The sequence below is a fragment of the Brachyhypopomus gauderio genome, chromosome 3 (assembly GCF_052324685.1).
Source record: "Brachyhypopomus gauderio isolate BG-103 chromosome 3, BGAUD_0.2, whole genome shotgun sequence".
In the NCBI taxonomy this organism is placed as follows: domain Eukaryota; kingdom Metazoa; phylum Chordata; class Actinopteri; order Gymnotiformes; family Hypopomidae; genus Brachyhypopomus; species Brachyhypopomus gauderio.
In genome coordinates this window covers 19,760,564-19,786,541 of record NC_135213.1, presented here as the reverse complement: position 1 = coordinate 19,786,541, position 25,978 = coordinate 19,760,564, and the positions used below count along the sequence as shown (strand labels likewise).

The following is a 25,978-nucleotide window of genomic DNA, read 5'->3' as shown; positions in this document are numbered from 1 at the left end:
GTTTTTGATCTGGTGGATGTCTTCTCTTCTTTGGTTGTTCACCACTGTTGTTGTCTGCCAGGTTGTCTGTCCTTGCTTCTTAACCAGTTTCTACTGGATTCTGAAACACTTGTATCATCTCTGACTGATTTGATTTGACTAATTTGATACTCTGCTTTACTGGCATTTCTGACAGCAAATGTACATACAAAGTGTGTGTGTGTGTGTGTGTGTGTGTGTGTGTGTGTGTGTGTGTGTGTGTGTGTGTGTGTGTGTGTGTCAGTCATTGTTTCAAATCAAATGTGCTGAAGAACAAACTCCATAACAGTAAAGATTATGTTGCAGTGAAAAAGAGAATAATACTGGAAATAAATGCTTGTGGTGACCAGAGTTGATATTTTAGGAGCATTTGGATTCTTTCTTGGAAATCTTGGATCAAATAATTCATTCCAGAGATCAAGGCAGCAGTCCACACTCCTGTTATAAGGCTCTAGTCAATCATCAGCTTCTTGAGGGAGTTGAGATAGGTGGGAATGAGTGAACTGACTGACTCGTCATCATCGGTGAGAATCTTCTCGCCTCTGCCCTCTGACCCGGCAGAGCTGGGTGACCTGACCATCCCTGGGAATGGAGTACTATAACCCTGCAGAGAATTCAACGAGAGGCAGTCAGTACACGTGAAGTCTATGTCAGCTCCAGACACTGAGGAACTGGTGACGCAGGCCCCAGAAGCCAGCATGATGGCGGGACGTACCGATGAGTAGCCCTTGCCGAAGCTGCCCCTGTTCTTGCTCCTGATCTTGGTGAGAGCGGACTCTGCTATGTCTGCTCGCTCTTCTGCATCGTCCAGCTCGTGCACCGTCTTCCTGTACTTGGCCAGGTTTGCGTTGGCCTGCTCCTCCTGCAAGAATGGACAGATATCTGTTTGTTCTCAATGTCTGAAGCATCATAAACCCTGCACCAGCCCAGGAAATGTGAGGTCGCTGTAGTATCTGCATACAGCCTCCTCCACTTGTCTCTTGTAGGTTTTCATTTTGATCTGCAGCCTCTCCACCAGCTCCTGCATCCGTTGCTGGTTCTTCTGGTCCTCCTCGGACTGGAAGAGGAGCTCCTTCAGACGACGCTCGTTCTTACGCAGCGTCTTCACCGTCTCGCCGTTCTTCCTCTGCTCCGTCTCCAGAGCCAGCTCCAACTCCTTCACCTGCGGGCGCCAAAATTTCAGAGAGAGTCCAGCGAGCGCACTGGTAAAGAGCACGGCACAGCGGTCAGAAGGTGCAGAGGTGTGAGGTCATCCAGCGGAGGCCGAAGGTTCCGCCGAACGCCGCGGCTATGATGACGTTCATAGGCTTCTGAGTTCCCATAGTTACCCTGCCTTCCAGCTTCTGGATGATCTTCTTGCCTCCTTTCATGGCCAGCTGCTCGGCCTCGTCCAGTCGAGTGGTCATGTCCTTGAGCTGCCCCTCCAGGCCCTTCTTCACCCGCTCCAGGTGCACGCTGTGTTCCTGCTCCACCCTCAGCTCCTCCGCCACCCGTGCGCACTGCACGGAGTAAAGACGCGGCATCTGGGTTCGCCAAACGGCTCAAGTCTCGAGCAAGATGGAAGACGACGGGCGTTTATTATGCGGATTACGCGGCCCCCTACCTCGCACGCGGCCTTCTTGACCTTGTCACTGGCTCCTCTCAGTTCGTTCTGCAGTTCCTCGTGTTCCTGGCTCAGCTGCTGAAGATCCACCTCCAGCTTTCGCTTCACGCTGGAGACGGACTGCATCTGCAGAGAGGGGTCAGGGTCAGACTGGGTCTTGAGGGAGGATGAAAGACATTGTCTGTCAGAGCTGCACCTGGTTGTTGATGTCGTTGTACTTCTCGACGGTCTCTTGGAGCTCCGACTCCAGGGTCTTGCGCGCCCTCTCCGTCGCCTCCAGGCTGGCGCGACTCTCTTCGCCCTCGGTGACCAGCAGGGCGCAGCGGCGCTCCAGCATAGCCTGCTCCTCCCTCAGCTCCTCCTGCACCCGCGCCTCCTCCTCCAGCTGTGACTGCAGGTCCTGCAGGAGACGGGAAGGAGAGGGAGAATGCAAGGAGGTCAAGTTACAAACAAGAGGGTTGCAAATGAGGTCACACGCCAGATGCGCGTGTGTTACACCACTGTCCTTGAAAATATTCCACTCAAAGAACCTCTGGTTAATTCGAACACCCTGTAAACGATCAGAAAGTAAGTGAGCTAGTGTGAGTTTAACCTTAATCTGCTGTTGTGTCTTTTTCAGAGTTTTCGTCAGCTCGCCGTTGTTCTTGTTGAGCAGGTCCGCCTGCACTTCCAGATCATTCAGCTCACTCTCCAGCTTCTTCTTCAGACGCGCCCCTTCCGCTCGCCCCTTTAGCTCCACGTCCAAGCTGGCTTGCAGTGACTCCAGCGCCCTCTGGTGGCCTTTTCTAAACATAGAACATAGACAGCAGAAGTTTTGGTTTAAGTTTGTAACAGTTCATCAGTATTGTAAGAGAAATGAAAAATCTGGAGGACATAATGCTGCAAAACAATATCAGAAGGAGTCATAATACTTACCTGAAAGCCTGTTATTTTAATTGTGAAAGGTGAGATGGAAACAATTAAGAAAAGCAGTTAGATAGCAAGAGAATGCAAGAACAAACAATGAAATCCCAGTAGACGGGTCAGCAGAAGGTGGAAGGTGAGCAGATACCTCGCAGCCTCCAGCTCCTCCTCCTTCTCCTGGAGCTTCCGCTCAGTTTCTGCTTTGGCTTGAGTGAGTTCCAGCTGCAGGCGAAGGACCTTGGTCTCCTCAGCCTAGAGGCAACATTTACATGGGGAGAGATCAACCTTCTCAATGACGGAACTGCATATGTAGTGGGTAGTGGGGCAGAGTGGTCTAAGATGTGTGGGTTCAAATCCCATTGCTGCCAGTGAAGCTTTGACAAGGTCTCTGTTGCTTAATCTATATGCTAGTTGTTAGTGATGCATGTATAAAGATCTCATGCCACAGCACATCATGTTGACAACTCCGAATAGTGCAGTGAAAGCTTCTCTTTGCTTGAAATGGTGCACAAATACGCACTTTTAAGACTCATTAGGCACCTTCTAAAACAGAACACACACTCAGTCCTACAATATGAGTCATTTAGTGCTGCTAAATGTATTCCACACATGTGGGATGAAATTATATTTGTGGGATGGCTAAGTTTAAATCTGATCCAGATCTTACCCGTTCATTATCCTAGTGATAACATCATTGATAACCTAACCCACAACACCTTACAAACAGCTCTAGGAAAGGAACAGAGCCTTAAGAGCTCACACACACACACACACACACACACACACACACACACACAGCTAAATGGACACAAATTAGAGGTACCTTAATCCAATAACAGGTGTAGAATGATACGGCACAAGACAAGGATGGAGACAGAAACCAAAACAAAACCACGGAGATCACCATTGACACAGAATTAACAACAATGAATGGAATGATCTTTGTTTCACAATCACATTTTGCAGCAATTTGATTGTAAGGCTCAAAAAGGCTTCCTAGATTCAACTTGTTGAATCGTTTTGGTGGGCACCCCTGGCGTTACCCTCGGCCGAATGGTTTACCTCCATATGCCTTATTAAATTATTTCTTAATCCAATCCTCAGAATGTTGGAGGTCAGTTTTAGGGCACCATCGGTTGTCTAAAGCACATTTTACATCAGAAGAGAGACAGTAAACATGACTGTTGCTACAATGACAGCTGCTGACATGTACGTGGTCTGGCTGAGTAATCTAAGGCACTGGATTAGGGTTTGAGTTTTTTGGAGGTTTAGGTTTGAATCCCACAGGCTTCAAACACAGGTTTGACGTTCATCATTTTTTTAATGGACTTCATTCAATAATGAGCCTTCAGCAGCAGGTATGATGAGCCTGTGGTCTGAGGTGATGGTTTAAGGTTCTGGTCTCTGGAGGTGCAGGTTCACATTTCACTACTGCCACATATAACCTTCAGTTTGTCAGCCTTGAACTGACTTGATTGTTGGTTGTTAAAAATTTATATTGACTACTTTAAATGCAGAATGATTATTCTACATGCAAATAAGATGTGAATAGGTATTTTTTTATATATTTTGTCATTCTAAATTCAAAAATTTATAGATAAATATTAAAATATATAAATTCTAAATGTTAATTTATAAAGACAAAATATTAAATGACTAATCTCTTAGGGTAATTGCTTTAAATAAAAGTCTGAAGTACATCCAACCCAAAAACCAAAATCCCATTGCTGAAATCTCAGTCTGTCCAGAGACTGCCAGCATGTGCAAAGCACTGGACCCACCAGCATCCAAAATCCGTCACACTGCAAAGCCTCCCCTTCCAACGCCACGGCCATCACCAGCCTTCCTGTACAGCTGCGTCAGCGTGGCAGACGCGTATCTCCATCCATCACCTACAGCAGGAGTGCAGCTGGGAGGTCAGAGAAGCCTCCTCCCGCACCACAGACTGCAGCCCCATCCCTCTTCAGATCCCCGATTTGACAGCTCACACTACTTAGCAGGCTTGATGGAGGGAAATCCCTCTTCCTCAGCCTCAGGAGAAGCTTCAGCAGTTTATCAGACATTACGATCAGAGAGCTGTGCATGTAGCCTACAAAGATCTACGAAGATCTTCTGTCTTTTTTTTCATGCAGTGTGAGTACTACTGCTGGTTCTCTGAAGTTCTGGTGTGGTCTCCAGGCTGTACCTCTAGTGCTGCCTCGGACTCCTCCAGCGAAGCCTGCAGCTCGTCTTTTTCCATCTCCATCTTCTTCTTCATCTTCTGGAGCTCATGGACACTTTTTCCTCCATCCGAAAGCTGGTCAGTGAGGTCGGTAATTTCCTCTGAAACAACACCGATCTTCTATAGGACAGTAATACAGCAAGGTGGACAGTGAACTGCACAAGTGTTCGTGTCCAGCCCAGGAACCGTGTTGGCATTGTATGGTTGAAATGCCTCATTACACTAGTTTGACCAAATTGTAATTGTACAAATACATATATGTGTGTGTGTGTGTGTGTGTGTGTGTGTGTGTGCGTTACCTTGCAGGGCCTTGTTCTCCCGACGCAGGGCCTCGTTCTGCTCCACGGCCTCCTCGTGGGCAGTTTTGAGCTTGAAGAGCTCGGCGGCGTGCTGCCTGCTCTCCTTCTGACAGCCCTCCACCTCGGCCGCCAGCTGCTCCCCCTTCTCCCTCCAGTCAGCCAGCTGCTTGTCCAAGACGCGCTGCTTCTTGTCCAACACGGCCGCCGCGCCGTTGGCCTGCGGACGCACGCCGTCCGGTTAACGATCCGCAGCCTAGCGCTAAACTCGCCGCTGCGCTCGGGCGACTCTTTACCTTCTCCAAGTCCAGGCACAGCTCCTCCACCTCCTCCTGCAGCCTCTGCTTGGTCTTCTCCAGGCCGGAGCACTTGGCCTGCGTGGCCTCCACCGCCTCCTCCGCCTCCTGCAGCCGAGCAGACAGCTTCTTCCTGCCAGGAGCACGGGAGGATCAGACGGGGGTTCCTCGGGGCAGCGCAGACTCGCACCAAGAGGTTCTACCGGGTCGTTTGAGTCGGCGGGGGGGACCTCAGCGTGTTTAGCGAGCGTTACGTGTGGGTGTGTGTGAGAGCGGGAGTGTGTGTGAGGCTTCCCGTACTTGATCTCCTCCATCTCGTCGCTGTGCTGGGCGGCGTCGGCCTCCTGGCGGCCACGCCAGTGCGTGACGTCGGCGTTGAGCTTGGAGACGAGACGCTGCAGCTCCAGCTTGCTCTCCTGCTCCTCCTCCAGCTGCTCCTTCAGCGCCTCACACTCCAGACGCGAGGACGCCAAGCTGCTGCTCAGCATGGATTTACTCTGTGATGCACACACACACACACAGACACACACACACACACAGAGATAAACACACGGACACAGAAACACAGGCATACATACACACACAGTCACATACATTCACATCCACATACACACACAGACACGCATGCACGTACACACGCACATACACACAGGTCATAATATACATACACAGACAGGCCCACAATGAAACAAGTCCAGCATGCAAACACCTGTGGAGAATGCTTGAAAGGTTCATTCCATTAAAGAAAAAAACTCAAAAGATGTATAAACAAACACTGCCACAAACACCCCAACAGCCAAAGCAATGCCAACACCACGTGAGGTACGTGCCAGGGCTGAAGAGAAGCTGCAGAGGAACAGACCTTCCCCTCCTCGTCCAGCTGTCTGCGCAGGTCGTCCTGCTGCACCGTCAGCAGGGCTTTGCAGCGGCTGGTCTGCGTGACCTTCATCTCCGTCTCCTCCACCCGTCGGCTCAGCTCGTTGTTGTCAGCTGCAGGAACGACAGGGCAGTGGGCTCCAGTTAAGCACCGCCCACTCCGCAAGGAGACCTGCCGGGTTCTTTACAGACCCGACGCATTCTAGCAAACACCGCATATGCTGAGATAGCTAAGAGTATCTGAAGGTACAAGGTCAAGAACTTTTCGCATAGCTAACGTCCCTGTAACGTCCCTGTAACGTCTTATATAGATAACCGTGGATCCACACCTATCAGTTTTAGACATGATTGTCAGTCTGCACAAAGTGCTTAGAGCAAATACTGTAAGTTACATATGTGTTATGAATATGTATGTGTTTAGGTCTTTAAGCTGGCAGCCTAAACCAAAGTGAACAAGCCTTTTCCTGCCCAATTCCTCCCACCTGTCAGTCTGTTCTTGGCCACCGTGGCTTCACTGAGGGCTTTCTGCAGATCCTCGTTCCTGGAGTTGGCCTCCGCCAGCAAGTCCTCCAGTTTCTTCAGCTGGGTGTCAGTGGATGCCTGTTTTTGCATAAACCACGTGCATGAATTACATCAGTCATGAAGCAAGCGAATAAATCACACGAATCACATTACATGCAATTAGCTTTGAGCAGACGTCCCCTCTCTGCGCCTCGCTGTGGGCCGTCTGACCTGCTCGTGAGGTCGAGCAGAGCCAAAGAGTTCAGCAGGCTTGCAGGCTGAAGGCCAGACTGACCAACTTTACCACACTGCTCTACTAGAGGTGAGGACTGGAGAGTAAGACTACAGTTCCCATAATTCTAAGTCATATAACCATGACGAGACACAGAGGTGATCTTAAAACCATCGGATTTGCAGTGAAACTTATTTCTGTGCCCCAGACCTTGGCCTTCTGCAGGGCGTCCAGGGAGGCGGCCAGGTCGTCCACCTCCAGCCGCAGGTTGTGTTTGTCCTTCTCCAGCTTGGCGCGTGAGCGCTGCAGTCCCTCGCACTGCTCACTCAGCTCGGCCAGAGCGTCTCCGTGTCTCCGGCGCAGAGCGGCCACCGCAGCCTCCGCCTGCACGGATGACTCGTCAAGCTCACGCCGCAGCCTCTGCAGCTCCGCCTCGCGCTTCCTCGTCATCTCCATCTACACACACACACACACACACACGAGGCGGTTAGACGGTAGTGGGAAACAGGGCAGGCAAGCTCGGCGGGGACTTTGGTCGTGGGGAGGCGAGCGCACCTGTGAGGCGGTGGCCCCCCCGGCTTCCTCCAGCCTGTCCGTCAGGTCGTCCAGTTCTCGGGTCAGGTCACCACGCTGCTTCTCCACCTGCGAGAGGAGATGCAGCCCCACTGAGCTAAGGCGGATCTCACAGACGGACAGGCGTGTGCTTAAGGAACGGCAGCTTTCCCTCGAGTCTTTACAGGGCTTCGTTTTTTCCCCCCTATACACTGTTGTCCTGCAGATGTCACAAACTGCTTGTATATGGTGTGAGTGCAGACACGGTCTGTGCTTGTCAGCGGTGGATTACTTAAGTGTGGAATGGTGCGGGCACCCTGACATTGGTGTCTCTGAGGATAAGTCTCTGGCTTGTGTGTCTGAGATGTTTGAAAGGAATTTGACAAACAGCAAATCGAGCCCCCAGACAGACATGCCAAACGACATTAAGTCTTCTGCGTCCTGTTTGTGTGTGTGTGTGTGTGTGTGTGTAGGAGAGAGAGAGAGAGAGTGAGAGAGAGAAAGCAGGAAAAAGGGAGAGAGAGACAGGCAGACATTCCAGACGATGAGGATTATGGTTTCTGAGGGAAAACGCAGGGAGACTCTTAGCATGAACACACTAACAGTGCTCCTGGTGACAGACAGGAGGATGTCATTGGGGTTTTATCGTAATAGCATGCTTTACCGGCGCTAGTGTGGTGGGCAGTTAAAGAATTACCCAAATACAGCCTCAACAATAATTAATAAAGAATGTTATGCATATGCTAGATAATGCTTGATTAAGAGCCAACATTGTTCAACTCTTTAAATGAGATACTGAAAGACTGTGACACACACACACAAGTGAAGGAAGGATTTTTTGTTTTCAAAGTATAATGTGAATCTCTGCTTCAAGAGTTTGACCTATTTTAGTACCATTAAAATCTCATTTTCCCATTTCAAAATCCACGTGCCACGTCCTCATGTCACAGCTGTTAAAAGGCATTGCAGAAGGCAGTTCAAATATATATATATATATATATATATATATATATATATATATATATATATATATATATATATATATATATATATATATATATATATATATAGCTATAAGTGTAATGCGGTCCTCATGAAGGAAAGGCGTTAACAGCTCTTCCCTGTTGGTGTACAGTTTCACGTGGTGCAGTTAGAGGAGAACAGCACCAGTGGTGCCATGACCTGCACCACCTTCGAGTCTTTAATCATGCCATTAAAGTCTAAACTGCCCAGGCAAGTTTCACTTCACTGCCATAAACAGATCGATCCTACATGACTGGACAAGAGTGATGACTGCTCATGCCCTTTGACCCCTGAAGGGTCAGAAGTTGCCTTCGTGACTTGTGCAGTGCACCAATGAACCACAGTGTCTACTGTCACTGCAGTTTACTCACCTATTAATCAATCAATCTCTTTTTTGCATAACAGAAGACAGAGACATAAAAATCCATCCACAAAAAAACAAACGCGAAAACGTGATTTAGCTACAAAGAGAATTATTAACTGTGTGTGGTTGACTGAGCTTTTAACTTTAACTTTGCAAGCCCAAGGATACATACACAGCTGCCCATCTGCACATTTCTTAGCAGAAGATCTCCAGACTGCACTGGTATCTACCACACCTGATGCTATCTGTGAGGGGAGAACAATGAGAGGACTGTGTGGGCTCGAGGTGCTCAGTGAGACTGAGAAGAGCGGGGAGGGTCTGCAGGGGCCGGGGCGTGCGTGTCTGGGCATGCCCCTCTACCCTCCACTCTGGATCAGCCTCGGCACGGTGCGGAGGGGCGTCCCATTAGGAATGCCACCCAGCACGGAGAGAGAGGGAGGCGTCGGTCCCGCCCGGGGGCCACGTCACTCCTCGGCAGGCCAGGACTCCGGCACACACACCTCAGGAAGGAGTAGGAGAGTGTAGCGTTTAGAACGCAGGTGCATGTTCACGCGTGGGGTTTGCAACAGCACTTGACGTGTGTTGAGCATGTGCAGCATGTGAATATTCTTACTTTAGTTTATCTTAGTCCATAGCTATGAGGCACTGGGAGTTGGAGATTGTTTTGTATGATAAAGATATTCAATACATATATGACAATAGACAAAGATATTCTATTCTTTTCCATTCTAAAAGGCTGGTTGCTAGGCATTGTAGCATCACTACTCCTGAAATTAATGAAAATAAAACAATTTTGAGGGAACATTTTTTGGAAGGTTCACAATTTTAGATTCTGTTTTAAAACCTAAATCATACATAAGATCCATCATAATAAACCACACCTAGCTCCATCCTCTTATGGATGGGGGGGGGGGGGGGGGGGGTTGGGGGGATACTAACAGACAGGAGGTGGGCTCTGCTCCGTATGCCGTCCCCTGATTTAAAAGACGCTGGGTTTATTATTCCAGGTGCAGTTCATTTGGGCTGAAGCGCAGGGAGCCTGGCCAGCCTCTTCCCTTGCCCTGTCGGGATGCCCGCTCGTGGGCGTCTCTAAACTCATGCCAGACTTCTTCCGCCCAGCATCTGGACACACCCCGCCATCCACGACCACCCCGGTGTCATCTGATCATCACCAGCTCTGCTTAGGATTAGGGACCTTACCCAAGCGTGCAGGGGTGTGTTGTCTTTGATCAAAAGCTGACAAAGTCCTTTTCTGGTGCGAAGAGCATAAAAAAAAAACCCAGCAGCTCTTTTCAAATATGCTGCAACATATACTGAGTGCCCTGCAAATGACTTCTGATATATTTGGAGAGAGGTTTGCATAACCTTGTAATTACCTGCAGGTGTTTTTGACAATGTAAATATCACTGTTTGTTAAGGTCTGAGGTGACATTCCAGGAGGGTCAGGGTTTGTTTTCATGGTCGTAAAAAAATGGGGCCTATAGTAACCATGGTGAACAAGTTTGGCTTTACCACAGTAGAGACCGAGCAGAAAGAAGAGAATAAGTAGGAGGACAAAATCAGAAATGAAAGACATTCATATGTGTGTAATAGCCGGTGAATGGGAGGACGTTACCTTTGCCCTCATGGTTCTCTCCGTCTCCAGTTCCTCCTCGAGTTCCTCAATACGGACCTACAGATTGGAGAAAGGAACCATTAACTGAATCTTCAGAAACACTGAAGTACCATGTCACATCATGCAAAAGACGATCAGTCAGCACAGCGTGGTCTAGTGTTTACTGTATCAGTTGTAATTACCCGTCTTTGATTAACACATCAGTTTGTGTCTCATACATTCCAGGTTGTTCGAGTTTCAAATAAAACCCAGCTGAGTAAACTATTGCCAACTAAAAAGTTCTATTCACCATCAAAAATTATTCTTCACCTTCGCCAAATATTTTCCCTGAAAATGTTGTAAATGGTTTGCTATATAAAGACAGCAGTGGTGTGGTGGAGAATGTCTTTTAGTTGGTAGGCTGGTGGCTTTTAACCAAAGTAGCAATTTAGAGGAACATGGATGACCACCATTATTATATGTACAATGACACAATGTCAATATCTTTTCTTCCTAGAAAGGTCATCATAGCCTCTATCATACTTTCCATTAGTGTACTATGCTCCGTTTGCGGTGTTAACCTTTCTAATTCCCCACCCCCATCTATAAAAACCTTTCAAATATCTTTGCATCTGTTTTTGTATGCTCAGCACTAAAAATATCTTTAAAACAAATTCATACTAAGGGAAAAGAAAAGCTTGCTTTTTGTTACATGTCCATGGTAACCGCATCCAGTCGTATGATAAGGTTGCCATTTGCAGTGGCTCTATAATTACACAGCGTATAACCACAGAGGAACAGGGAGCTGCACAACCAAGATACACACTGCACTTCTTATGAAAATATCATACAGTAGACGCACAAGGCCTCATACATGACTCCCCAAACCCCCTCTTACTCTTTCACAACCAAACCCGCAAGGTACAAATGCATTTTGAGTTTTCCTCACTATTTTATTGAGTATGTAAAAGTTTAATGTCCTATCTTATAATTTACATGAATGTGGAAAAAAGCCACATATAGTTAAGCCTTCCAGCATTTCAGATGTGCTGTGAAGTAAAGCAGCCTATGATTATAATTTATGACAGCAAGTCTGATAATTATTAGCTTTCTTTGTTGTGTCTTGTCGCATAATATAATCCCTGTGTTGTCTTGTTCTGCTTATGCAGGAAGTTCTTGTAACAAACTATATAGCTGGAGGATGTTACATACATATATCCTGAGGACCTCAGAACCGTGGCAACACTCTCATCACCCCTCATGCGTGTACATGCATGCATACCCACACACCGAAACAGACACATGAGAGCGTTAACATCAAAATCCCAGTCAAGCAAAAGACTCGTTCAAAAACCTGTCTCCATTGAAACAACATAACTCAACCTGAGAACACTGCAGTTTGCTTCAAGAGTATCACAATAGAATCCCAGACAAAGACTTACTCCAGCAACCCCAGCTGTACCGCAGTGCTTGAACACATTCACATTAGAAGAAGTCACACAACACTTTAAACATACCACTTAAAACTCGCTATAACACACTACTTAAAACTCACATGCCAGCGCAGGACGTCTGCAGAGAGCACAGCCATGTCCGAGCAGCAGTCAGACGGAGCCAGACTGACACACACACACACACACACACCCACGATGGCGCGTGCAGGCGTCTACCGAGACACACTCACGTAGCGCTCCACCGCTCAGTGAGAAACTGCATTTCCCCTCTCCTGTCTTCAGCGAAGCAGAACGCTGAACTTTGAGGAGCCCACATCATGAACCTCTGGACTAAAAACCTGAAGGGGGTCCCTAACAGTCCTACAGGTCTGACTGCAGGTATTAATCTCAGTCCATTTCATGTTATGGTAGGAATTATGCAAATTCATCTATATTAATCAACTGATATTTCTTTTGTCACTGTCAATAATTGCACATTCTTATGGGTTTATCATATCAGTTGTTACACTGTACTCATAACTCTCAAAATAAGTACTGAAAGCATATGAGAATGCTCTGTTCTGAGAGTATACTGAGAGTATACGAGAACACTCACTTCTGAGAGTTTACTGAGAGTATATGAGAACAATCAGTTCTGAGAGGTTACTGATAATATATGAGAATACTCAGTACTGAGAATATATGAGAATACTCAGTACTGAGAATATAAGAGAGGAGTCAGTTCTGAGAGTTTACTGAGAGTATATGGGAGTAGCCTACTCAGTACTGAGAGTATACTGAGCAGTAGCGAACCGTGACCATTAAACCTGGGCCCACTCCCATCCTCTCTGAAAAAAAATTGTTTCCTTTCCTAATTAACTGCAATCAATAAAAAATAAAAAAACTGAGACGACAGTAGGCTACAGCTTTAGAAATGCAATAAACAATAACATCTGAACTAGATAACTTCTTAAGCAAAATAAGGTTTCAAACAAAATAAGGTTCACAGCTCCGTGTTCGGAAGCGGAATATGTAAACAACGCGCACGAGGGCATCAAAGGGATGAATCGAAACTAGCTAGCGGTGGTACGCTAACAACGGCAGGCGGAAATTATCATACAGTTAAGCCCGCCCAAGATATGATTGGTCAATTTTACTGTTATTTGAAACTGGTATTGCGCGGAATTATAACTGCCAGGCCCTCTGTAAACGAACAGCGGGCATCACAGTGCTGATAGGGGGAGACACAGGCTCACAGGCTTCCACTTAACCCCTCACCTTCAAACACAGATTGAACAGACACGTTGAATAATTTATTTGCTTATATTTCTGTAATTGTTTAGATGTCGATTGTCAAACTGTAAGTAGATTAAAAAAAATAGGATAAATTATATATATTTATGTTTTAAGAATATTTTAGGCCCTCTGAGAGGGCGTAGAGGGCCCTGACGGTTCCCCACTGATACTGAGAGTATGTGAGAGTACTCATATACTCTCATATTGGTAATAAATGGATAGCATATGTGAGACTGATGGGTCAACGAGATATTTCATAGCGTAGGTAGCACCACCTTAATAACTCCACACACTCACACACTAAGTGAAGATGGGGGGTGGGGGTCCTGAAACCATGAGATTACACACATATTTGTCAATGGGTCCGCTGAGACCTGAGCCATATGAAATATGTTCCATCCACACACCTCCATCAGTGCTCATCTGCACTGACATCAGTGTACCTTATGGCCCTGAAGCCCTTCAGACCCTTAACCATCCAGTAAATGCCTGCATCTGGTGCACAGAACATAACTTTTACAGCATAACAGCAGACAACTTTCCCCCAATCAGACGAGAGTTGAATGGAAGAAACTGGACATATATTTTCAAGACACATTTCGGAAAGAAGTAAACAAACAAAATTAAAATCTCCTGGGATGCCGTGACAATCTCATGAACAATGTCTGATGCACAAGAAAAAAAATGATTGCATTGTGATATACTAAAGACTACACAAAAATTCCATTGGTTTGAATGCAGCTCGACTTTGGGGTGACGTTGCAAAAGGCTTTGCTGCAAACTCTCGCTGCGCCCAGCGTCCGTTTGGAATCAATCTCACTGACACCTGAACAAAAAGGCACCATCTGATCGAGTCTGATCGGCCGACCCACTGAAACAACATGGCAGTGGGGTGCTTGTCAAACCAGCTTTGCTGTTGTTCCCAGCTCGGTCAACCTAAGCTGTGATTAATGGAGAGTGGTCCATAAAGCCCGTGTTGGGGGTGGGGGGTGGGGGGGGGGGGGGGCGCACAATGCCGAGCTAATCGCACAAACTCGTCTGGCTTTGCCGACGTTTGGATACCATTTCAGACTCGGCTCACACAAAAGAGCCTCTGTGGTATGACTCAGGGAAGGGGGGGGGGGGGGGGGGGGGGGGGGGGGGGTTCAGGAGCTCCTGGACGGGGGAGAGACACGTACGTCTGTACACCTCCCTTCGGATCGGTGTCTGGTCGGCCGTGTCCTTTGCTTTGGTACAACTCAAAGTTCAGGAGCGATATATACGCACGCATGCAGTGAATGTTCAGAACGTACAGATTTTACCTGTTCTGAAATGAGTGAAGGCACCTTTAACGTTTGAATACTCATATTTTCTAACCAACCAAGAAGAAATTGTAAATACAAACTCGTGCTGCTTAAACATTACAGTGTATAATCGACACTGCTCAGTGTAAAATACCATTTACTCACAATGCCTTAAAAGGCACCAAAACCACACCGTTACCTTGTAGGGTAAGCCTGACATGTCCATTACACTGAAGTTCTCTAAGGTGTCTAACCCTGTGATTAGTCTCATGCTCATAATGTCCAGCTAGCATGCAGCAGAATCAAAAAGAAAACATATGGGTCTGTTTATTCCATGACATCATGCTGAAAGGAGAAGGCAGCAGAGCCATGAAAGCTGCGTCCCACCTGCACACCACACAGCACGAGTGACAGGGGTCAAGCCCACGAGACCTTTGACACCTTTTACATACCTGAATGATGACCGACATCTTCTACCTGCCTATTTTCCAACGGTTGGGGTTGCAAGGTCAGCACATCGGAGTGTGTGTGAGCCATGCAGATAATATCTTGCATTCCGATTTGGGACTGACATCAGACAGATGGTTATCGGTTTATGTTCTTAGGGATGTTTTGCCACCCTTGGGGTGCTTTGGGAGATTTTTGGGAGTTTTTTTTCCAGTGGGGGAGGGGGGGTGTTCAAGGCTGCAAATCAGAGTTCTGGACCCCAGCAGTACTGAAAGACAGGAATGTCCAGCCCCACCTCACGGGCCTCACCTGTAGCTCCTTATTCTTCTTCTGGAGGCCTGTGCTCAATGCTTCCTCTGCCTCTAGCTGGCTGCTGGTGGCACTAATCTCCATATCTTTCCTGACAGGATACAAAGCGTCAGAGAGAGACAGACAGAAGAACAGAGAGACATGACAGGGCTAATCTGGCACATGTGTTTGATGTGGTGGGCAAGTCATGTCTGAGAAGTGTCATCCGGCGTTTTGGTTGTGAGGTTATTAAAATGTCACTCGGAGGCTGCACATTAGTGAGAGAGGATTTAGTCAAGTAGAAAATGTCAGTGGATCCATGCTGCATGAGTATGACCTTTCATCAGTTTGAACATCATTGTTTTGCTCTGTCCTTTAATAATATCATTTATAATGTACAGTATGATCATGCATAAACAAAAAGATAATTTTGTAACAAATAGTACTGAGTTGCTTACTGAAGTCAATGGGCACTTAAGTTGGTATAGATATGTAGATATGCTGATGTAAGTCCCAACAAGCCCAAACACCTCAGAGAACATGGAGGCCTCCAAACATTCAAAGCTTAGATAATGGCACCCCAAGCAGATATCACGATATGACTTCCACAAGACATCCAACCATCTGTTTTTTTCTGCAGAACTGAGACATCTATGTCCACCATCTGGTTATGTGCAAAAGCATCTCTAAACTTCAATCTTCAAGAGCCTTGCTTTTTTCTGCTAGAACATGCACTGTTGTAAGACACATATATTCTAACACACATATATTCTAAGTCCTAAAGCATGTTATTGGTCATGTATACCATTCATCACTTACACTCCAGATACTAGGGCGTTGGACCAGATTCTCATTCTTATTAAGTATGTTGGATGACTCACTTTTTGATGAGCTCCTCCAGGCTGGACCTCATCTTTCCCAGCTCATTCAGGTTCTCCATGTTGCTCCTGCTGTCTCCCTCCAACCTTCTCCTGCTCCTCTCCATCTCACCACGCTGCTTCCTCTCCTCCTCCAGATGGTACTGCAACTGAGGCAGAAGGACGAGGATAACTCTGAAATCTCTAGGACACAGGTTCAGAGCTGGCTGTACCCATAATGCAGTAATGCACGATTCGAGCTCCGAGGCCGGGAAGGATGACCAAATTGTTTGCGAGCATGAGCAGCGAGGCGTGAACTTTCGGATGCCGGCGCAAGAAATGCGGCCCGACAGAGGGCAGACGGAAGGGACGTGCACATCGGGTTTTACGGGAAGCCTCAACTGTTGGCGCCTCATAAATGATCCATATTCACCTCCTCTAGGTGCTCCTGGAGCCTGGCTTTCTCCTTAGTCAGGAGGTTGACCTTCTCCTCCTCGCACTGCAAGTCCTCGATGGCTTGCTGTGAAGCGAAAGAAAAAAAAAACTAAAAAATAAAAAAAAAACACACATGGCATGGGTCTGCGGAGCAGAAAATGCCCCCAGCTGACTTTCGGCCATCTTCACGCCACAGCTGGGACGTGTTCATTCACTTCGAGCATGGAGTTTGTCAGAGGAAGTCTGCAGCTTCATGGTTTAATCAAACCCAATCCTTCTTCCAACTATATTCAAACCATCTGACCTAATCAAACCCAATCAGCTCTACCTCCCAATACGTTTAAAGTTCTTCACAGTACACAGTGCGGAGCCTGGGGTGGGCTTTTTATAGGGCTGCTTCATGCAGCATCACAGGAACAGACACCTTTATAGTGAGGATGCATTATTTAAACCCTGTTTTCACTTTAATACTGCAGTTCCTCATGGTTTATTTAACATTAAATGACAAACCAACTAACACTGAAAGTTATGCCTATAATAATGATTCATAACATATTTCCAAACATCTTTTTGATTTTATGCTCTTTGTGCTTTCTTTTTGACATTAAAACATTTGGTTCCTCAGTAATAAAGACAATTAAGTCAGCAGTCTGGGCCTTGGAAAGTTCCACTCCAGAGTGCAGGGCGGAGATGGAGGTTTGCCAAGCGGATGTGCTCTCGACCCACAGCAGACCCCAGCTCCTCTTCCAGATAAACCAGGCCCCCACCACTCACCAGCCAGTAAACGGCCAGGACATCCACCATCCCAACCACTGGGGCGACCCTGACGTGTAGGGCCATCAAGTCAAAGCTACTCTACCCCAGGCACAGGGTAATGTTCCTGAGTCACGGAGAAGGACTGGACCAAATGCCAAATCACTTTCAGTAGACAGAATGTGAAAATGTAAGATCTTACTGCAATGTAATGTTCTGTTGTATGATAATTATGGATCATGAAATGAATTTCTACTACAGGTATCGTTTGAGTAACAGAGCTCCATGGTGGTTCAGATTGGACATTTTTGATAAATAAATTTGATACTATACCATCAAAATAAAATTACATTTCCTAATTATCAAGAACATAAAAACTATGTACATTTAAAATTAAGTAATGTTTCAAATGTAATGTGGCATTATAATAATATTCTAAACCTCTTTAAACTTCAGGTTTACTATACTAAGATGAAACTAATATGAAGTTTCAGTGACACTTGTGAGATTGAGAGTCTGATACCACCAGTTAGGTCCTTGAAGAGAATAAATAATAAAGACATTCTAGATAAACCATCACATTCCTTATGTATACTGATAATTCAAACACATTAACTGACACATTACATGTGATAGCAGTTGTTTACACCAGTGGAACGGTTTTTAAAGTACACACTGTATGCAGGCACTTGTGGAATTAGAGACTCACCTGACTGAGGTCCACTAAATGCTGCTTCTCCTTCTGGATCTTCTGAACCAGTACCTCTCTCTGGGACAGCTCCTCCAGCAGCTTACCCACAGTGCAGTCCGACGACTAGACAGAGAACATGGTGTTAAGATTAATGTAGGTCAAGCCACCGTGGATCACAAGCTAGTGTATTTAATAAGCCAGACAGGAGCCTTTACCACAGCTGGTCTTCATCAAGCTCTCTTTCTCTTTCTCTCTCTCTCCCAGTCTCTCACTGTGTGTGTGTGTGTGTGTGTGTGTGTGTGTGTGTGTGGACCTGTCGAGGCTTTGAAAAACAGATGTAAACCAGAAGTGCTTATGGATGGGTGGAGAGGCTTCCAGAGTACTTTCATCTTAAAATCACTACTGTCATTTCACTCCTCTCTGAACTCAAAGCATTTTCTAACTTTTATAGGCTCAACTCATCACACTGTAGTATGTAAGCAGAAAGATATTTGGTAACCATCTGTATTTAGGTAAATTGAATGTAGAAGAGTCAAAATAAGAAAGTGGTTATAAAATTGACTAAAGAATTATTGGTAGGTTGTGCACCCAGGTTGAAAGAAAGTCTACATTAATGGCATAGGTATTGCAGGGCAGTTAAAGTAATAGTGTAGTTGTAGTGAAGCAAAGGCCAGATGTAGAATGGTTTTGTAAAATATCTCCATTCACACTATACAATCTGCTAAGATGACACTTTGGGGAACGCACCCCTGAATCTAACTTGAAGATATAGGACCTATAACCCCAACTTGACCTAGTAACCTGAAATTGATATATATGTGTTCATTTGAAGTCGTTCACATTAGTGATATGGCAACAGGAAAGCTGCAAACAGGCCACACTTGAAGTGTGACAGAGGTCTGTCTGGTTTACAGGTCTGGTCTTATGTTCTGTACAGGTCTTGTCTTATGTTCTGTACAGGTCTGGTCTTGTGTTCTGGTCAGCAGTAGGGTTTGGTCTTATGTTCTGTACTGGTCTGGTCTTGTCTTCTGGTCAGCGGTAGGGTTTGGTCTTATGTTCTGTACAGGTCTGGTCTTATGTTGTGGTCAGGTTTGGTTTTATGTTCTGTACAGATCTGGTCTTGTGTTCTGGTCAGCAGTAGGGTTTGGTCTTATGTTCTGTACAGATCTGGTCTTGTCTTCTGGTTTGCGGTAGAGTCTGGTCTTATATTCTGTACAGGTCTGGTCTTGTCTTCTGGTCAGCGGTATGGTTCGGTCTTATGTTCTGTACAGGTCTGGTTTTCTCTTCTGTACAGGGCTGGTTTTGTGTTCTGGTCAGTGGTAAGCATTGAAAGGTTTCATGTAGATGAGACCCTGGATGTTTACAAGTCTGACATTACTCTTCTGTATGTAGCGAATAACTTACTAGTCATTGAACACACAGAAAGAAGGTCATAAATTGTTTAATAATGGAATTATGAAATGTATAAGCAGGACAGAACAGACAGTATTCAAATCATTCATCACAATATGATGAATAGAGAAATAGGATATCAAAAATAAGAATGTGTATCTGAGGACAAAACCGCTATAAAACAAAAAAATTGTTTTGAAAGAATTACAGTCTTACATGTATGTGACATGTATTTGAGCTAAATATTCAACTGTAATTCTTAAATATACAGTAAAAATGCAGATAAAATATAAAATCTTAAAAGTTAGCAGAAAATGCTACAGAGGTCCCTGATAAATCAGCAGTTTGATAAAGCAAACCTGATAAAAACACCACCAGTCTGGAGCATGTCAATGAACTCTTGTGTATCCTGGGAGTCTGTGGTTTAGTATGTGTTTGAGGGTCTGTGAGAGGCTGTAGTTAGGTGTGTGTATGAGGGTCTGTGGTTAAGTGTGTGTGAGGGTCTGTGAGAGGCTGTGGTTAAGTTTGTGTGTGAAGGTCTGTGGTTAAGTGTGTGTGTGAGTGAGGGTCTGTGGTTAAGTGTGTGTGGGGGGGTCTGTGAGAGGCTGTGGTTAAGTTTGTGTGTGAGGGTCTGTGATTAAGTTTGTGTGTGAGGGTCTGTGAGAGGCTGTGGTTAAGTTTGTGTGTGAAGGTCTGTGGTTAAGTGTGTGTGTGAGTGAGGGTCTGTGGTTAAGTGTGTGTGGGGGGGTCTGTGAGAGGCTGTGGTTAAGTGTGTGTGGGAAGGGTCTGTAGTTAAGTGTGTGTGTGTGGGTTTGTGTTTAAGCCGTGGGAGGCTGTGTGAGGTGCCTGCTCACCTTCTTGTCCCTCTCCACAGCACTCAGCGTGCTCTCCAGCTCCTCTAGGTCCTGCCGCAGGCTGCAGCACTCGGCCTCAAGCCGCTGGCGCTGGGCGGCCAGCAGGACGGCGACACCCTGCTCCTCCTCCAGCCTGCCCTCCAGTCCCTCCACCTGGGCCTCCAGCTCCCGCTGAGCCTGTGCCAGCTGTGTGCACCGCCGTTCGGCCTGCTGCAGGCCCTCCTGCTCCTGCACAAGAGGAGAGGAGAGGAGTGAGCAGACCATCCTGAATATTAATTTTAATATTGTTAAAATTAATAATTCCAAGACAAAGAAAAATAAAACATACAGCATTCAATGTTCTTGCCTCAGAGTCCTAAAACAATAGCATGTAAAGAGACAAGTAACTTTCTTTAGACACTTTAAGCAAACTGCTAACTAACAATGCTGTCAGCTTGTATTTAAGCAGCAGCTATCATCATTAAGATATGCATGCGGGAAGTGGGCATTTGCAAAATAACCGATTTTCCATTAGGCCTTTCTTCCATAAATGTGCATATTCTACACTGACATTTGGTTTTGTCACTGATTGTGCACACTCTGGTGAATCTGCTTTCAAAACTGACCTATCAAACATAAAAGCCTAAACATGCAACCTAATCGTGATTCAGTTTATGTTTATACATAAAAAAAAGAGATAATCTCCCAACCCCCCACCCACACCTGCGCACACAAACACTACTCACTCACCCGCACATGCACGCGCACACACCTGGCGATTTTGCATAGACGTACTAAAGTTATCCCAGTCCAGTTCCTCCTCTGGCTCTGCCTGTGGTTCACGGGCCCCCTCCGAGTCCTCTGAGAGGGAGTTACACCTCCGACGGCCTTCAGAAACATCCCCAAACTGACTCTGACAAGCAGCATACATAGCTAAGCTCCAGTTCTCAATATAGTTTAAAGTAGCTAGCGCTAGTTATCGGCAACGCTCGACGGTATGACACCAACTGTAATTTGCACTCTTGCCAGCCCTCCTCCTGCAGGTGGGTCCGTGCGCTGGAAAGATCTCTACACACCTTTTGTTCACTACGTTGTTGCTAAGCCCTCCCTCTTTCTACCAAAACGATGTCGATGTCTTTCTCCGTTTCTTGCAAGACCTGTGTGCACATCCTCCATTTGCGTTCTGCTCGCATAATGACAAGTTCGGTAAACTTTCCTTTGAACTCTGCCGCTCGTGTTCGCCTGCTGGTTGTTTACTCCATAGATCTGGTCCTCGTGCGATTTAAAGGCTTCCTCACGGAGAAACAGGTGTCTTCGTTTCTCTTTATCCTGGGGGTTCCCCGGGAGCAGCAAACGTATATAAGTTGTAGTAATGGGGTTGTGTTCAACTTTTCATCATCAGTAGCTACAAGATTAATAATTCAACAAAAACAGAGAAGTCACTATCACAGAAAATGAATCAGACCCCTCTCTCTCTCTCTCTCTCTCTCTCTCTCTCTCTCTCTCTCTCTCTCTCTCTCTCTCTCCTTTCAATATGTCTACGTCACATTTTCTGTAAATGAATTACTAGACAAAACATACTATGTCTTGTGTCTTGGTTGCTAAACATCAGTCGAACAAAGAAGATCAAAAAAGTGGGTGCACTATACAAACACAATCTGATCAAATCCGAGCAGGAGGCGAGGCATCATGGTGTGGGCATTCCTGATTGTAAACTGCCTCTTTTTTAGTGAAGCTTAGCAGGAACTGAGCCATAACATACAGGGCGCATAGTCAGTGTCATAAAACCCACGCTGGAGAATAGCATAAATGTACTGAGTGTTTCAGACCCAACAATGACATCTATTTTACCCTCCTCTTCAATAATATGGGGAATTCTTCATAAGACAGAGAACATTATACCCACATACACTGCACAGACAACAAAGACAAGCTTAGATAATGACCACTCATTGGCAACCCAAATAATGCTCTTTAAACTTTGATATTTTTTTCATGGCTCATGGTGACAAATAATACAACTATTTCACATGAGTTTGATCATTAAACTTGTACTGTTTAGCAAATCACAAAAGTACCATTTTCTAAAATAAGCCAGACCTAAATGCACATAAGCATTTAAACTTATTTAATATCTTAATTAACTTTTTGAATTCGTTTTTGACATTCTTAATTGCTTTAAAATTGTCTTAGACAATAGTTAAGGGGGTCTGTGCCAATCTTGTGTGAAAAGCCAGTCTGGCTGTAGATAAGCAGTGAGCGCCAGTTATCCAGGCAGGAGAACACGCACAGTTGCCTATTTCTTAGGTTCAATGACAAGATTAGGGTGTGAATCAAGGTTCAAATAAGGAACAATAAACAAGTATTTCTCTTTAGTTGGCAGTTAACATATAGCAGTTAACATAATTTGAAGTATAGAAGATGTACCGAGAGCTTGACTTACTATAATTTCCTAAAGTTTCAATAACTGAAAGCCCCACCTTTCATCCCTACAATGCAGAATGGGGTTTGAAATAGTGTGATAAGTGTCTTCTACAGATCTCCTCCACTGTGGCGCTCTCTTCTCTGGTCTCCTGTAGCTGCGCATGCCACATTTAGAACCCCGACACTTGCCTACAAGGCCAAAAATGAACCTGTGTCTTTCTACTTGTAGTTGATTATCAAAACCCAGTAAATACCTTGATAACGTACCTTGATAGTTTTATATTTCAAGTATGGCCTGCCTTGACTCACCATCCTTCCAGAGGACATGCAACAAGATTTTGCCCCCAGTTGGGGTGAACTTCCATTGGATGTCAGAATAACAGAATCCCTTGCATCTTTCAAATGCCGACTGAAAACCCATCTTTTACAAAAACTCTTGAACATAACATAATCATGTACTTATAAAAAGGTTAGACGTTTGCCGTTTTTGCACTGAAATAATACTAGCTTAGCAATTACGCTCAAATTACCTTGTATTTTAAAGCATTGTATTATATTGTGTTGTACCAGGTTTCAAACCCTTGTTTTTGTCATATTTTAAGGGGTTTTCTGAACTCTAACCTATTGGAACTACCATAACTATGGATACCTTTCTGAGTAAACAACTACTGTAATTTTGTAAGCTGCTCTGGAGCATCTAAATAACATGAATGGAAATTATGAGTCTTTTAGGGACATTATAGAGCAGCTATGAGGGAAACGTCAGAAGTTCATCATATGTCCGAAGATGTTTTTCAGAATCAAAGAGTGCGGGGTCTGCACTGGTATTAGGTTTTGTTGGAAAGCTATCTATATCATTTCAACTTTTGACCACAATCTTGTACAGGATAGCATAACTTCTGTCATGGATTTTGAAAGGGTGCCTTTATGTTGCGAATGCCAGGATTATTTGTCAAACCTTCTTAGTCAGCCATTCTAATATTCATCTTTAATGTATCTCAGTGAGTCTAGTACCAGTAAAATACTCTGTTATCACAAGCAGATATGTTAAAAGAGGAAAATGATTAATGATTTAATTAATTATGAAATGAAATTGCCATTGGAATTGGGCATAGCAGTATGGCCAAGAGTCTGAGTGATTTAAGTGCATGTTTCCAAAATGAAATCAAATGTGTAAAGATCCTTACTTTTATAAATTCACATAAATTTCCTATTTCGTTTTACAGGGCATGATTTTGCAGGGTAGGGTAAGACAGGCCTTCAAGGATGTGGAAGTGGCATCATACCATCCAGACGTTACACTGACAAGGTTGTCCCCCAGAACTCAGAGCAAGAGGGATTGTGACAGACACCTGAGCTGCATATTGTAGCTGAAGTATTAAAGTATTCAACCTCTCCTTAAAAATGACCCTTTGTAAGCACTCATTAGTATTAGTAGATTGTTGACCTATAAGCCAGGGACATAGCAAAGGGGGGGGTGGGATAGACTTTTGTCAGATTAAAACAATACTAAAATATGCTACGCATTCTATGTCATCCCAGAACAGCCCCACATTTGAAAAGCTCAATACACCCCTGATGTATGCGATAATGAGCTTTTACATCTTATAAAAACATTGCTGTGAAAGTATACAAGAGATGTAGGTCTATCTTACTTCACTTCTGCAGGCTTTGAAAGAGAGAGTAGGACTAAGTCACAATTCTTGCCTTGGGCCCCAGGAGCTTTAAAGTAAGCCCAGACAATAAAGTTTTCCAAATGCTTTCACAGGGCATTTGTATGTTTCTGGAAAAGTGTGTCACATTTATTTCACATTATCGATCGGAGGCTAAACACAGTTCTAGGCAAAGATCTCCATAATGAATCAACAGAGAGCTTTCTCCAGGAAACAGCCAAGAGACGTCATAGAAACAGCTGAGAAGACTGGAGAAAAAGGCAGGAGAATGCTGGGAAGAGTGGGTCTTTTTCCGAGCACACTGGAAACTGTGAAAAGCAGCCAGTGGAACCTGACATCGGATCAACTGCTTTGCACGAGTCATGAAATGTTTAATAAACACTCTGGATTTGGTCATGTGTTCGTTCACTTTGCTTCAGGCTGTGAACGTTTCGATATGGTATATGGAGGCATCTATTGACCATCAACCAGTGAACAAAAAAGTGAACAAAAGCAGAGCAGCGGTTCAGACATTTTAACACCTTTTATCTTTTTAACGTCCACAGCGCAGCATCACCCGAGTCAATCCGCATATCTCTACTGCCGTGGTATTCAGGACAGGAATAGTCAACAGACACCCAAAGTTTCCTATGAAATCTAATAGAGAGCAATAAAAGGATGCAATATGAAGACTTCAGACCTCGGCCCATCTCCACACCGCTCCACAGAGAGGAACGTCCAGCTGATAAGTGTGTCTGCAGTCTAGAACTGAATGTTTGTTAGGTTTGTCTGTAATTGTGCTTCAGAGGGACATTGAAAACTCAGATGAAACCAATGGTGTTTAATATCAGGTGGCTTTTTTTTTGCAGTCCTCTTTTCTTCACTGTCTCTTATTATTAATGCAGTTGAATGAAGCTGCATGAGCCTGACACGTCGCGCCAGTGAAATGACCTATGGGGTACAAAAAAGGACAGAGCAGATCTGAAGGGGAAAAGCCAGCGTGGAGGATCTGCTAATGCAATCAGCAGCAAAAGCAATGGACTGTGTAGGCCTAGCTCAGCCATGCCAGCGCTGCTAACGTGGGCAGTACTCTGGCTCCCGCTGCTTCTCTCCACCCCAGACTGCCCTATGATTGGCCATTGAGATGAGAGGCAAGATCAGTGAGTCACCAGTGATCTGTGTCACCCCATACATCATCCTTCCATCATGGAAAGAGATGAAACATGTGGCTGATCCATCGATTTCTAAAAGCTGCTACAAAGCAACTGGTTTGCCCTTGAAAACACAGTAAGATCAGTCACTGTGTCAAACCATGATCCTTTGCTCAGCTGCTTTCATTATAAAGGTGTGTCACTACCTGACGTGAAGTTATCCTTCTCCAAGAATACAGAATGACAGGTCTGCAAAGCCACAGCAAGGCCCGTAATCCACTTCAAATGCAAAACCCAAACAAAAGTTTAACACATAGAACAGCATGTGAGAAAACTCCAAATAGCAGTAATCTCCGTGGCAGAGTGCGAGTGGACTTACGGCATGCATCCGGACGGACGCCTCACTCTTCTCCACGCACAGCTCGCTGTTCTCCCCCTCCTGCTGACGCGTGCGGGTCGGCAGCCGCTCGCTCTGCTCGACAGCTTCCTGCAGCTCCTCTCTCTCCCTCATCGCTGCTCACCACCGCCACGGCTGAGCTCCAGCAGCAGAGAGATCCGGCTTCT

The 25,978-nt window shown here is 45.4% G+C and overlaps 1 protein-coding gene across 2 annotated transcripts; it reads right to left on the bottom strand.

Moving 5' to 3' along the window:
- Positions 1-128: 128 nt before the first annotated feature.
- Positions 129-25,978, bottom strand: LOC143510592 (putative uncharacterized protein MYH16). 2 transcript variants are annotated; one of them, XM_077000109.1, is made up of 23 exons: positions 25,794-25,978; positions 20,209-20,436; positions 17,981-18,085; positions 16,517-16,603; positions 16,108-16,253; positions 15,248-15,338; positions 10,501-10,557; positions 7,502-7,588; positions 7,157-7,402; positions 6,696-6,813; positions 6,200-6,327; positions 5,638-5,834; positions 5,338-5,470; positions 5,045-5,261; positions 4,710-4,846; positions 2,673-2,776; positions 2,214-2,406; positions 1,818-2,021; positions 1,622-1,747; positions 1,347-1,517; positions 980-1,180; positions 734-880; positions 129-622 (listed from the first exon to the last, which is right to left on the bottom strand). In XM_077000109.1, exons 1-23 carry the CDS (start codon positions 25,923-25,925, stop codon positions 470-472), a joined length of 3,408 nt encoding a protein of 1,135 aa, XP_076856224.1. In that variant the 5' UTR covers positions 25,926-25,978; the 3' UTR covers positions 129-469. The 2 variants fall into 2 exon arrangements, with proteins under 2 accessions (XP_076856224.1, XP_076856223.1); XM_077000108.1 differs by lacking the exon at positions 25,794-25,978 and adding an exon at positions 20,960-21,641.